Here is a 13,314-nt window from a genome sequence, read left to right on the forward strand (position 1 = left end):
ACAGTAATAGGTGGGTGAGTTATTTGAAGTAGTGGAATACCATGACAGGGTTACTTGTATTTTATTTCTGTCGATCTATATGTTTACTATACTTTGACGCTAAATCTGGATTTCTGTCTAGGAATCGAGATACCCAATTTTTACCTATATATCCAGATTCAGGACTAAGGTTTTCCTCCTCAGCTATTTTTTGGGGTATCACAGTCGCCATACTCCATAACTAATCCAATATGGGTGGAATCACTGCATCATATATTTCTTCATACCAATTTTTGAGGCCCTTTTCCATGGTCGACGGTAGTTTTTGTTGCACCTCATAATCTTCATAGTCATTTTTGCACCACTTATATCTGTTATTAAGGGTAGAAGCTGGAACACTAAATTATAGCCTCAAAATGGCCCAAGGTGTATTAAACGCAGCTCTTTTTGCTAAAGCACTGAGAATTCTTTCCTCTCTCTCTGATTCGGATAGGGCCCCAGGTCGCGGCTTTATATTCCCCATTTCATTTTGGGGGTTTATTGAGATTTGAACGCTTGATCCTCATTCGAGACTGAAAGGTTGTGAAGAAGATTTGGTTGATTAGTCATCCGATTTTCCAGTAGTATCCCACTTCCCGGTTGGATACGTTACTGAAATCGATGTATACTGGTTTCTAGGTAAACTAAAAGAGTTCAATGAGTCACAATAGGCCTACTTGCATATCTTATATTTGTTATCTTTTGTTTTTTTGTTCTTGGGATTTTATATTGCTTCTTGGTTTCCTTATGAAGGAACTCTAATCAACTTGATATAGCTGTGATTGTGAAAATATACCATGCTTCATCTATTTCTTTCTTGGTATAATCCTAGTTTCATGGCAAAGATCTTCTGTAGGAACACGAAGGTTACTATTGAACAGTCGCATATTAGCCATGGGTATTAAAAAAAACGAGCACCAGTAATAGAAGTCTCGAAGACAATGGTAGTCAACTATTATTCCAATGAGTTTCGTAAAGAGTTGATAGAGTGCCTTTAAAGTTTAACTCTAGTTTGCACAAGTACCATCGAGACACCAATAAAGACTGTCGAAACCGAACTTCTTTTGGTCTCAGAAACCACCTGGAGAGTGTACGTTATTCAGCAGGGCATTCAGCTACTGGCAGTAAGGGGAACTTATGATACCATCTATTATAAAAACATTTATGAGGAATAAAGTCCTCCCTATCCTTTGGTGAGCAACAACAGTTCAAATTATGGTCCTCTCATGGGGACTTGAAGGTGACAGAGTTCGATATTTCAAACGTTTTCCGAGTGGTAGCCGAGTCATTTCTCATTCAAAACCATAGTACCAATTTTCTTTGCCCGTAGTTTCAATCTAGCATCTAAAATGCCGAGGTCTGAGAGCCTCTGCATAATACTAAATATGCAAGCCCTGGTGATAGTCTTGGTCAACTCGTACATCTCCAAAACTCATTAATTAGAATAATGGTAACGCGCTCGCATAGAAACAGAGTACGCCGGGATGCTGCTCATTTTGATTTGATTTCTGATTTTTACCGCCGGGAGTAGCTTTGGCTGGAAGTCATGTCTAATAATCTCATCAGATGGTATATCGATAGCAACGGTATGAGACTGATTCAATATTTTCGAGATCCTTAGCTCATTTTCTGCTCGAGCCCTAAGCTCCTCGATACATATCTTCCTCATGTTAACAGAGAAATGCGACCCTAATGTAGCTTGGCGGAACAATGGATAAAGCGTAATACTATTTTCTTGAGATGCACGAAGATGTAGTCATCAGTCTTGAACTTTGCACCAGTATAAACGGCAGCCTTTTCTTCTCCCTCCGCATTCCCGACGCGTTGTCTCTCCTTGAATCTCCGTGGAAGAGCTGGATTTCCTGGGTTTATAATTTAACCTCCTCCGCCCTGCCACCAGTTCCTTATCTCCTTATAGAATCTCGGGGATAGTCCAGATCGCGGGACTCCTGATTCAACTGCTCTGACTACCTAGGCACCATTCCCAGTTAAGGTAGGAAGAACGGGGTATAGTCAGTAGTATAGCCCGGAGTTCCTTTTCTAGACTTTGACGAGCTCAACTATGGTCAATAGTCGCTCCTTCATTCCAAGATCCATATTGTGAACAATGAGAATTCAACCCTAACCGTAGACATCAGGTGCCGCGTCACCATCGTTCACTCGCGGCGACATAAGCCATGACTCGAGAAACACAAAATGTCACTCCTAGGATTACATAATCTACCACGGTAATAAAACTGCTAACTTGAAAACGTAGAGAAAAGAAGAGATAGAAAGAAGAAGATATAAAGAGAGGAAAATATGCAGGGAAGAAGACATAGAGAGAAGACGGCACAGAAGATATAGAAGAAGACATACAGAGAAGTACACATACAAAGAAGAAAACATTGACCGAACATAATAAAAACGAAAGACAGAGACCGATCCCAGGTGGCTATTTATTGAATCTCCACACTCCCGGATAAGCCGAGAGCCCCTACTCGTACTGGTAGTGTGCCTACCTTTGTACTTTGTTCCTAGTTTGCCTTCGGCGGGAGTGCCCTCTCCTTCTTCTCTCTCGGCGGCAATCCGAGACGAGCCCTAGCATCAGCGATGCTTTCGCCGGCGCGGCAGAGCGCGAGGTCGGGAACTGGGTCAGCATCACGGATGACGAGGCGCTGAGAGGGGTGGTTGTAAGTGGACTTGGTAGCTGTCGCAGCCTCCTTGGGATCCACGAGCGACTCGGTGCTGTCGCTCGGTGAGCTCAATTCAGAGGATGACGCGCCAGGGACAATACCGGCGTAGGCAACTGGAGGACATCGTTATATGTTAGCATAAATTATAAGACAGAGAGGGAAGGGGAATGGAGGAGGAAGTGAAATACATAAAGCCGCCATATCTGCCCCAGATTCCGCCATATCTGCCTCAGGGTCCGCAGGCTCAGACGCAAGAGCAGGCTCAGACGAAAGAGGGGGCTCAGACGCAAGCGCAGCCTCTTTCGCCTCCTTTGCCTTCTTCCGCTGGCGTCTGTTACGGTTGCGCTTCTTGGCCGGTCGCTCTGTAAGATATTAGCCTACTGCACCACAAATCAAAAACACATGAAGGGGAGAGGTAAACCTTCGATGCTGTCGTAATCAACATCCATCTCAACGCCTCCTTCAGGCGTATACTTCCCGGTCTGTGTCTCTCTCTCGAAGAGATCCAGTAGTGTGGCCGCAGACCTGCGGAGACGGAGGTCGGTGAGTGTTCCCACGGGGATGCCCTCTCCACTAGAGCGGTTGGCTTTGGGTGTGGGCTTTGGTTGGGCAATGCGTCGGCCGGCAGTTTTGGGTTGCGGGTAATGGTCTGGGAACGTTAACAGCCTGCTTGGAAGCCTTGACATTGAAATGGGGTGTGGTTTACATTGAATAGGCTCGGCTGTATTGCCAGCGCCCTCTTGAGTATTGGTGGTAGCGGAGCCTTTGGCCTTTCCTGGGGGGAACCTTTGCTGGTCGCGGAGGTCTAGGTGGTAGCGGATGGGCGTTAGAATGTGGTGTAATGTTCAATTGAAGACTGTTACTCACCCTCAATGCGAGCGACGAAAGAGCCCGCAGCCGATCCAGAGCTAGAGGCCTCAGTCTCATCAAACATGCTCATAACATTCATGATGGTGATGGTGAAAGGAGCGTGTTCCGGGAGAGCGGTGGTTGCTGGAGCTAATACACCATTGATTAGTAAGAGAGAAATGATCTGTAGGGAGAAAAGAAACTGTGGATGTGCATACCGTCATTGACGGGCTGTTCGGAATCTAGAACATAGTTAATCAGAATGTTTGGATCAAAGTGTGATGAGAGAAAGACTTACCAATATCCATTCTCTCGATCTGATCGATGTTTTCGTCTGTCATCTCTACCAGCTTGTCAGTCTCCGTTTTTTTCTTGGTCAAGCGTTTTGATTGCACGTACGTTCTCGCTTTACCGTTATGTTTGCTGAACGTGGTTCTGGGGTGGGTTCTGGTCGTGGTTCTGGTTCAGGGAGAAGTAAGAAATAGTCAGTAAATCTCTTCCAGTCCGAGCATTCGTTCCAACCCTAGCTTGTTACCCTTAAATTCCTCTTTAAGGGCTTAACCACGAATTATCTCGGCGACAACCAGCAGCAACACACAAAACGACAAAGAACAAACTTACTAGGCTCAGACGCACCGGCTGCCTGCACAACCTGTTGATGTTCGACGTGATGGGGAAGTCGAGAAAGGTCGAGTATAGGAGTTTCTATGAGATCATCTTAGCATACTTGTAGTTAGGTAGATATCTGAGCTCCATGAAGAGGCATACCAAGGGATTGAGATTTGAAGGGAGCGGTTTCTGAGACATTGCCCACCACACCAATTTGGGGGAGAGAATGGGGAAAGCTGGAAAGATCGAACATGGGAGTTTCTAATGAGTCCTATTAGCATTATTGTGGTGGGATAGGTATTCGAACTATCAGGGGGAAACGTACCCTGAGACTCGGACTTGACGGGAGCGGCTTGAGCCTTGCCTAGTGGAGTATTCTCCACCTTTACACGCACTTGTGGGACACCTTCATCGAGCCCCATAGCATTGTCTCCTGAGACGCGCGCATTAGCATCTATATCTCGATCAGAATCACGAGCGCTACGACTACCTTCCGTGTTGGTTTCAATTGCCCTTTCCTCCTGCTCAGGCACCGACACGCGCGTAATAATTCGCCGGTCCTGACTTTCCTCGAACCGGACGGAGTAAGGATCATCTGCCTCGCTTCGTCAGCCACATATCCCACGCAAGAAACAGAACCCTCAAATACACCGACTTTTCTGGCCTTCTCGATACGGCGGAATATCGCTCATGCGGACGAAATAATCATCGTCTGGCTCCGTTCTCACCTCGGCTTTAATATCAACTGCAGCAAAAGCAACGAATCAGCCTTGGCTCCACTCACTGGATGATATAAGGAAGGAAGGAACACTAGACATACTTTCCATAGGCGGCCGGATTTTACGCTTTCTGTGCCTATATTCAAACGTAAACGGACCGCCAACTTGCAGCGCTAGAGCAATATTAGTGAGAAGCTATAAAATTGACTCTCATGAGGAAGACATACCGTGGCAGACACGATGGTATGTCCCATCCCATACCAATGCAGTTTTAACACCTCCGTTAAACTTACCCTCGGTGTCTGCGAAAGGGTTTCTGTCGATCATTGTGCTGCAGCGGATATCGAACCCTAGTTTTCTCTGGATTAGCAATTGTTGGCGAAACACTACTGCCTGTGATGGGAGCACATGGGTGGTCCAGGAGTGAACATACATGAGGGTTCGTGACGGTAGTCAGGACTGGTAGTGGGATCGTAGGGTTTGAAAAAGGGTCCTTGAGGGTATACTAGTGAGGGTTCATAGTTATCCTTGTCCCAAGTGGATGTGGGAATGACTCGATCCCGTGGAACTGGTGTGTAGAAAATGCCGTTATCCACTCCGGTTCTGCGGCTTGCTGCCGGGGATGGTGGAGACTCGACTTTGATGCGGATCGATTCATCCATCTCTAGTTATCGATTGATCGTCTCCTGGTAGCACGAGAAAGGGTCTTTCGCGGTGGGAAGGTTGTGTGGGCGCGTTGACACAACTGGTATTTCAAAACCGCCTTAACGTTCAGTGTTGTTGAGGCCGGTAAACTTCACAGGCTGTCTTACCCGGCTGCCCTCCACACCGCAGAGTTGTTGCGAATTCTTGCAGTTCGGCGCATTTGGAGATTGTATTGTCTTTAATAGTTAAAAGAGATTGAGCTTTATTTATGGAAATGGTGTTATGCTCACAAGTCATGGGACAGAAATAATATAGGCTAGTCGAGCCGGTTCAGAAAGAGAGAGAACGATTAGGCCTGGCCCAATCATTTCCACTCGTGTCGTGGGAGCTAGCGTGGCCGGAGAGGAAGGCATTGGTTGAACTGAATAGAGTCGAAGCTTTGGGAAGATATTGTCTCACGTAATATAGATAATATGTTGCCTTTTATGATTAGAATATTCTCAGGGCGCCCAAATGCTTTGTAGTAAGGGTGATATCTCCTTACAAGATCGACGCCTTGTCGCGTGATATGAAGAAAGAAATGTTAATAGAGTATTGTAATTAATTGCAATTCAGAGAGAAGGAGTGCGAAGGACTGGAGAATTGAAACAGTATCATATAAGTATGTAATTTGATTAAATAGTATTCAATTGAATAAAGCAAATATATTGTTTTTGTGTGATCAGCCAGCATAGAACTATGGGACATATATCGTAGAAAGAAGAAATACTTAATCTTACTAACGTATCATTAAAGGAAAAATATGAGATTATATTGATTCTTCGTTTAATCATTCGAGATGAAATGGTGTATGGAGATGGTATACTGTACAGGGCATTTGCAAAGCGACAGTTGGTTTTGCGTGACACCCGCCCTAACGACACTCGTCCCGAGAAAGTGACAATTGCCAAAGATGCACCCAAATTGGAAAAGATCTACCATATTGGGGGAGTTATTCTTATTAACTGTGTCCGAAAAGAATCTTGTTAGAGACAAAACGCCAAGGATTGCTATATATAGAACTTCTTGGAATATTTACTGCCGTTTCTAAGGTGACCGTATGTGACACCTATTGTCGCTTTGCAATTGCCCGGTACCGTGTACCTTGGGGAGGAGAACGTTTAACATGCGCAGGACTGAGGGCGGACCATTTCGCATAGGAATTACCTTCGTATATCGATGCATTATATCATATCGATATCGAGAATAGGACGTTTCCGAGTTTTTGACCATCATACATGGTATTTGCAGATGCCAGTTACTCATAAACCTCCTCCCGTCATTATAGCTATAGAGGATCCGGAGAGAGGATGAAGTTGTATCAATTATCGGACAAGAGAATCAAAAGGTACGCTCGGCTCCTAATTATACCCGTCAATGTGCTAAGAACACCTACCGCCATTGCCTTCTAGACACCTGTACTGGAAGGGCTGTGCAGGGCATGTCGACCGTAATACCACACTTGGTAACTCTAACCTTACAATTATAAAAACACCATTCAGGAAGGGTGGCGTACCCCGAACCCCGACTACTCCCGAACCAGGGTTAGGTTTATGTGCCGATACTTTTGAGATGTGTCCGAACGGAAGCGTTGAGGCGACTCTGTTCTGTGGAATGTGAGATGGTAATAAATGCTATCTTGACATATCGTTACGCGTACGTCTAGTAGCTTTCCTATATCATGTCGTAGTACTACAGCGAAAGCTTGCTATAACGGTGCGCTCAGGACCGGAATTGGTACCGTTATAGAGAGATTACCCTTATATGAGAGGTGATTGTGCTGAAATCCGGGCAAAAAGGACCGAGAAGTGCTACCGTTATAGAGAGATTACCCTTATCTAATATGTACTACGATAGAGCAGTTTCGCGCTCGGTTGAACCCTGACCCTGATATCTGCGTGGCAACCAATCCGCCCCACCAAATCGCCCGTGGTCAACCAACAGCGGCCAATGCCCAGTCAATCAAAACAAAATGTAGGAGTATTAAATTATATCTTAATAATTAAATTATATCTTAATAATTAAATTATATCTTAATAAATAAATGTGCTATCTACTATCTTCTATAGTGTACCTACTGGAATACACTTTAAGGGGTACTTTGGTACATGTATCTTTGGTGCGGTTCCCCGCTGGCACGCCGGCCCATAACCCTAACCCTGACCTCTGTGTGGCAACCAATCCGCCCCACCCAGGCCGATCAACACCTGGATCAACACCTGGGCTGGTCAACACCCAGTCAACAGCCGGGCCCATTCAATTAAAACAAAATGTTGGAATACTATAAATAGGGACTGCCCCCCCCCATCCCACCATCTTTTAAAACAATTCTGATCAACGAAAAACAACAATGAATTCCATAACGTGCCGTAAATGCAAACGGGAGAAACCTCTTGAAGATTACGATCAGGATAATCAAGGAGAACCACGTAAATCATGTCGTACATGTTTGGTATGTATTGTTCAATCTTTCCGGGTGACAGTTATACTTTGCTCTAACAAATTGTATAGCAACTAGAGAGAGAACGAAGAACAGCACGTAGAGCCGCAAGATTAATATTATTTGGGATGAAGTGCCAATGCAGCACAAGTATTGTTTTGAAGCCGTCAACCGTTCACTAAATGATATTTGTGATACAAATATCCATTCTTTGTTTGGTGATATCCCGATTATTCTTGATGGCGATTTCGCACAAATTCTTCCTGTTGTTAGACGGGGGAACAGAGATGCCACAGTTCGTGCCTGTCTTCAAACATCGTTTTTGTGGCAACACTTCAAGCTTTTATCATTGAAGCAAAATATGAGAGTTCAGAATAATATTTCAAATACGTTATTTGCGGAATGGCTTGCGGCAATGTCATACAACCCCAATATACAAAGATATATAACATTTCCACCATTTATTCAAATAACAACAATTGTTAAGGAGCTTTGTACTCACGTTTTTCCACCTCAAATTATCCAGCAAGCTCATGTCGATCATAGAGTGTTCACAGGCCGTGCAATTCTGGCCATTCGTAATGATACGGTATCAGAGTTTAATGATATTGTGCTGAACGAGATAATTGGAGAAACTCAAAGCTTTTATTCATCTGATACTGCGGATTTTGAGGACTCTCCGGATCGATCAAATGAGCTCCCGGCTGAATATCTTCAAAGTTTGAATCCAGCCGGTATTCCACCTTCGGAATTGAAATTAAAAATTGGTGCACCGATTATTCTTCTAAGTAATCTCTATCCAAAACAAGGTCTATGCAATGGCACTCGCATGACGGTTACAAAAATGGCCAGGCGTTGCATCGAAGTGCGAATCTTGGGTGGTGACTTTGACGGTCAAATCAAAATCATCTCACGAATCAAACTATCAACAACAGAAGGAGAACTACCCTTCATTCTTACACGCAAACAACCACCAATTCGATTGTGTTTTGCAATGACTGTAAATAAAGCACAGGGGCAATCACTTAATCTGGTCGGTATTGATTTGCGAACAACATCATTTACTCATGGTCAGCTATATGTTGCACTATCCAGGACTACCAACGTCAACAATTTAAAGGTATTACAAAGGGAGGAAACGGGCGCACAAACTACAAACATAGTTTACTCGGAGGTTTTGTTAGCACAATTGTAATTGGATTCATTTACAATAGAGAATAAAATAACAATATAAATACTGATAGTTACAATCTCATGCTTAACGTTGAGTATGAACATCAGCAAGATGGTACATTTGAATAAGCCTCCCAACAGATATTGATTCTCTGTAGGCTCAGCAAAAGCTTTACGGTCATTTTTCAGCTTGCTGATTCAATTATATAAATATAACGTTTTGCAACAACGGCTCTGTCCAAAATCATTTTTTATTCGGTCATGAAATATCACTCGGCATGTAGAAAAAAACTGCATCGACTTACGCCAACTGTTCACACATCACATAATCTCCCCGAAAGGAAAGTAAGCTTTGAATAAACAGCTGGAGCCTTACGCCCTTAGCTCCAGAGGAATAAATTCATGGTACACTAAGTCGGACGACCCTCTTCCTCTGTGGCAAGGCATCTCATCCATTTAGAATGGAAAATGTGATGCACCTTCGAGGCCCTCAATTATATATCGCCGAGCCTGGAATTTGAACCCCAAGCACTTCGACATATGTCAGACATTTAAACCACTACACTAGGTAGCAATAGCTATGCAATATAATTCCGGAAGTTTATGTTAAAGCAAACTCCATTAAATTACACATACTTTCAGCTCACTGGCACTGGCATCGGTACTGTAAAAACCGGACTCACCACATCCACCCGCCCTTCCCAAAATTTCGTCACATTCAAGCTCACACTTCGCCCTGGCGAGGTGGCCAACTGCTAGTCTAATATGTACTGGCCTTAATTCTGCGAACCTACTCGCCCTCTGATTGACCAAGAGCGGAACCTAACCCTGACCTCTGCGTGGCAACGGGCTCACCCAAAATGCCACCCACAAATGCCACGGAATGTCAAATTCAACCGCGGCACTATTATCAAAATCAAAAAAGACCCCAAGCGGTACGTTTTGGGTGGTTATAGTATCTCTTCTTTCATACACAAAAAAAGAACAAAAAGTACTGTGCGGTTCCGGGACGAACTGGCACTACTCCCACCCCTGGGTCGAACCCTGGCCTTCTGTGATCGAAAGCAGGGCTAAACCTCGCGGTGTTCTTTGGCGAGGGTTAACCGTTGAACCACTCGCCCATGTGTGTTGGTGGCTAAAAATGATATTTGTGCGCCAAGGATGGTTGGCTAGTAGAAGGTACCGTTATAGCAAGCTTTCGCTGTAGTACGCCCAGTCGGGCTAGTGCATATCCCTTATCCTTGGCATTCAAATAGCACCTAGGATGGAAAACAGACATGGCGAGTGTGGCCTAACGGTTAGCACTCGCCCCCGGACGGACACCGTGAGGTTGGACCCCCTTCGATCACAGGAGGCTAAGGGTTCAACCCGGGGGTGGGGGTTGTAGCTATGGCTCACACTATCAATGCAACCTTTTGTTCTTTTTGCGCACCGCTAAAAAATGCCTTAAGAACAAGAAATTATTTGTATTTTAGCACCATAATTTCATGGGCGTTCAGTTTGGCCCCCCGTGTTGGTGGCTCGCGTTTTGTCATTGGGGTTAGGGTTTCTAGCTGCCGACCATAAAAGCTCAAGAACTTGAGTTTAGAAAACCATGTGCAATCATATAAGATATCTAGCCTCTTGGGTGTCTTTCTATTTAAGTCCGACAGGTAACGTGCTTTTGGTGATGGCAGGGCGACACTTTGTCCAAAACTGGACACTAAGTGAGGAGAATAAACGGAGAAGAAGGGGGAGGACTTTCTCTTCTTCACCCCCCCCACAAGGTCGAGACTACAAAGGCTCTGATAACTCTATCTACTCAATTATCCCCTTCCGACGAAATACCCTCTCTGACAATGGGAAAATACAAGGACTGAAAACACAAATTTCACCATTTCTCAAAAATGAGTTGGCACTACCTTGCTTTAATCACATTTGACTTGGATTTCGAAAGAGAAAAAAAAACAAGTATAATGGAATGGTCGAATGGTATTATTGCATTTCAAGCCATCACCTTCCTTGGCCGGATTGTGTCACCAGCAGTCAACTAAGAATTCGCGCACTTTTTTCCTCACACAATTCCCGCCCATATTCCTGCACTACTCCTCCAGAATTCCTCTTACTGGCTGTCTGGGAGCTCGCCTTCGTCACGATCGACGACCGGGGAAGGCTGATTACGCTCGCCTCGGAGATCACCACCTACCCGCTGTAAACGCCGTGGAGCAGGGAAGGCAAGATGTTCTGCTGCGTCTTGGACAGTAGCATGTCGCCTTGATGAGGGGGCTCGAGAGTGGGCTGGAGTCCATAGAGGATCGCAGTTGAAGGGGTTGGCAACCCGAGGCCCAGCAGGGTCGTTTATCAATGTTTCATTGTTTCCAGATACGAATCTCTGTGGTTGTGCTCGGTGGACTGGGGCAGGATCGTTTCCACGAGGGAATTGGTATGCCACTGTAAAGAGGATATATGTAAGCGTGGCCACTCCGAGACACTGAGCCCACAAGGAAAGATCAATGGCCTTACCAGCGGCTCGAGCGATCTCGCTTCTGTTCCCGGAGCCCACCGATCTTGGGATTGGGGGATACGCTCCTGTGGTGACGAAGTTCCCAAGGTCTGGACGCTGACTGCGATGGTTGGCAGGCACAGCCGGGGGCGGGGTTAACGGTGTAGTGCTGCGGACAGGGTCTCCTACTTCTCATTAGTCTCTTGCTAGACAACCTCTGATGGGTGGATTTTGATTACGAACTTGCGCTACGGACGAGATTCGGGAGTGAGGTCTGCCTGGGGATTTCCGGGTAAACGATTATTTGGGCCCTTTCCCTCGGACGAGGAAAATCGGTTTCTGAGACAAGCGGAGATTAGTGACGAGATTTTATTTCCGAACAGACATCCCTTCTTACCGAGCCGTGCTTGTCTCTGCAACTCAGCCTCATTAAGGCCCCTTGCGACATTCGCCTCGATGAGCGAACTCATATTCGGAGGAGGGTTTGCTGCAAGATTACAAGTCAGCATTGCTCCATCTTACCAACATCAAAAGATTCATAGAAGCCTTTACCATTACGCCAAGTACCCAAAAGACCCTCATATTGCTGTCTAGTCATGCTGGCAGTACGACTCCTGACATTCAACGTCGGCTGCCTAGCTCTCTGGTCGTTCCTGAACAACTCGATCATCGTGTCCAAAGCCGTGTACTGCTTTTCGACATCGGATTGCTTCATCCAGGGAGGGTATTGCCTCAAGATATGGTCGGCCAGAGTCCTCGTATCGGGGTTGAGACGGAATGCGGTTTGCCCGTGGGGCTCTTGGTTATCGTTGGTACGCCACGGATTAGGATCGCGCTCGCGATACTCCCTAAGTTCTTCGGAGTCTAGGAAAAAAATGTTAGTCTCCTACAAGGTTACAAGAGGATATGGAGGAACAAGCGGCCAATGTATCAGCAACTGGTGCAGAAGTATGAGACATACCGCTATATTCTCGTTTGGTGCCACGTGGCTCCTGGGCTAGAGGTGGCGGATTCCTCGACTGGCGTCTGCCACCGACATTGGGTTCGGTTTCAGACTCGAGGTTTGAGACCTCCTGTTCGGGATTCTCTGCGCGCCTGCCTACTCTAGGGTCGCGTGCTGGTTGGCTTGGATGAGGCTGCGGAATTTCTTCTCCATCAATCACAACGGGCTGATCGGGGGCGCTGCCGCGAGGGACTCGTCTTTTACGTGGCTGATTCTCCTGCGGTTGTTCGGGAGTATCGTAGCTCCTATCGGAGTAGACACCAGGACCTGGTGCCATACTGGATTTTGACGTGGATGAAAAGGGGGATGGTGAAGAGGATGGTGTTGTCTTAAGATGAAAAGGATGGGGTGAGGCAGGTGATGGTGATTGTGGACTACTGTTCATTGTGCGGGGAGGGTAACCTGTCCGACGATAACCTTGGTGGGAGGCTGGCGAGTGGGGTCTTTGTACTTAGGGCTCGTGACGTTGAAAGCTGATTTGAGTGATATTTAACCCTCTTGTCAGGGCTTGTGGATGGTGGATAACCGACAAGAGGGTCGAAGATACTAATTGTGCAAGCGATGTGATCTATTGATCAATCTACCTCTTGCGATTCTTTGTTCTGTTTCAACTTTCACAAAGAACGCCTATAGACTTTGTACGCTCGTGCATCCTGTTCTTA

General features: G+C 45.7%; 2 protein-coding genes across 2 annotated transcripts; both read right to left on the reverse strand.

The window, feature by feature from the left end:
- Positions 1–2,534: 2,534 nt before the first annotated feature.
- H6S33_010976 (uncharacterized protein) lies at positions 2,535–5,532 on the reverse strand (the record flags this gene model as incomplete). The annotated part of the gene is made up of 14 exons (XM_044842354.1): positions 2,535–2,806; positions 2,882–3,055; positions 3,115–3,498; positions 3,561–3,692; positions 3,761–3,784; positions 3,841–3,885; positions 3,942–4,001; positions 4,164–4,247; positions 4,311–4,412; positions 4,477–4,746; positions 4,807–4,896; positions 4,972–5,043; positions 5,098–5,220; positions 5,304–5,532. 14 exons carry the CDS (start codon positions 5,530–5,532, stop codon positions 2,535–2,537), a joined length of 2,061 nt encoding a protein of 686 aa, XP_044696906.1.
- Positions 5,533–11,268: 5,736 nt separating this feature from the next.
- On the reverse strand, positions 11,269–12,929 carry H6S33_010977 (uncharacterized protein; the record flags this gene model as incomplete). The annotated part of the gene is made up of 6 exons (XM_044842355.1): positions 11,269–11,597; positions 11,670–11,834; positions 11,893–11,988; positions 12,047–12,136; positions 12,172–12,513; positions 12,611–12,929. The coding sequence occupies 6 exons, from the start codon at positions 12,927–12,929 to the stop codon at positions 11,269–11,271; spliced, it is 1,341 nt and encodes a 446-aa protein (XP_044696907.1).
- Between the last annotated feature and the right edge of the window lie 385 nt (positions 12,930–13,314).

The sequence above is a fragment of the Morchella sextelata genome, assembly GCF_020137385.1.
Source record: "Morchella sextelata strain SCLS chromosome Unknown scls_5, whole genome shotgun sequence".
NCBI lineage: Eukaryota > Fungi > Ascomycota > Pezizomycetes > Pezizales > Morchellaceae > Morchella > Morchella sextelata.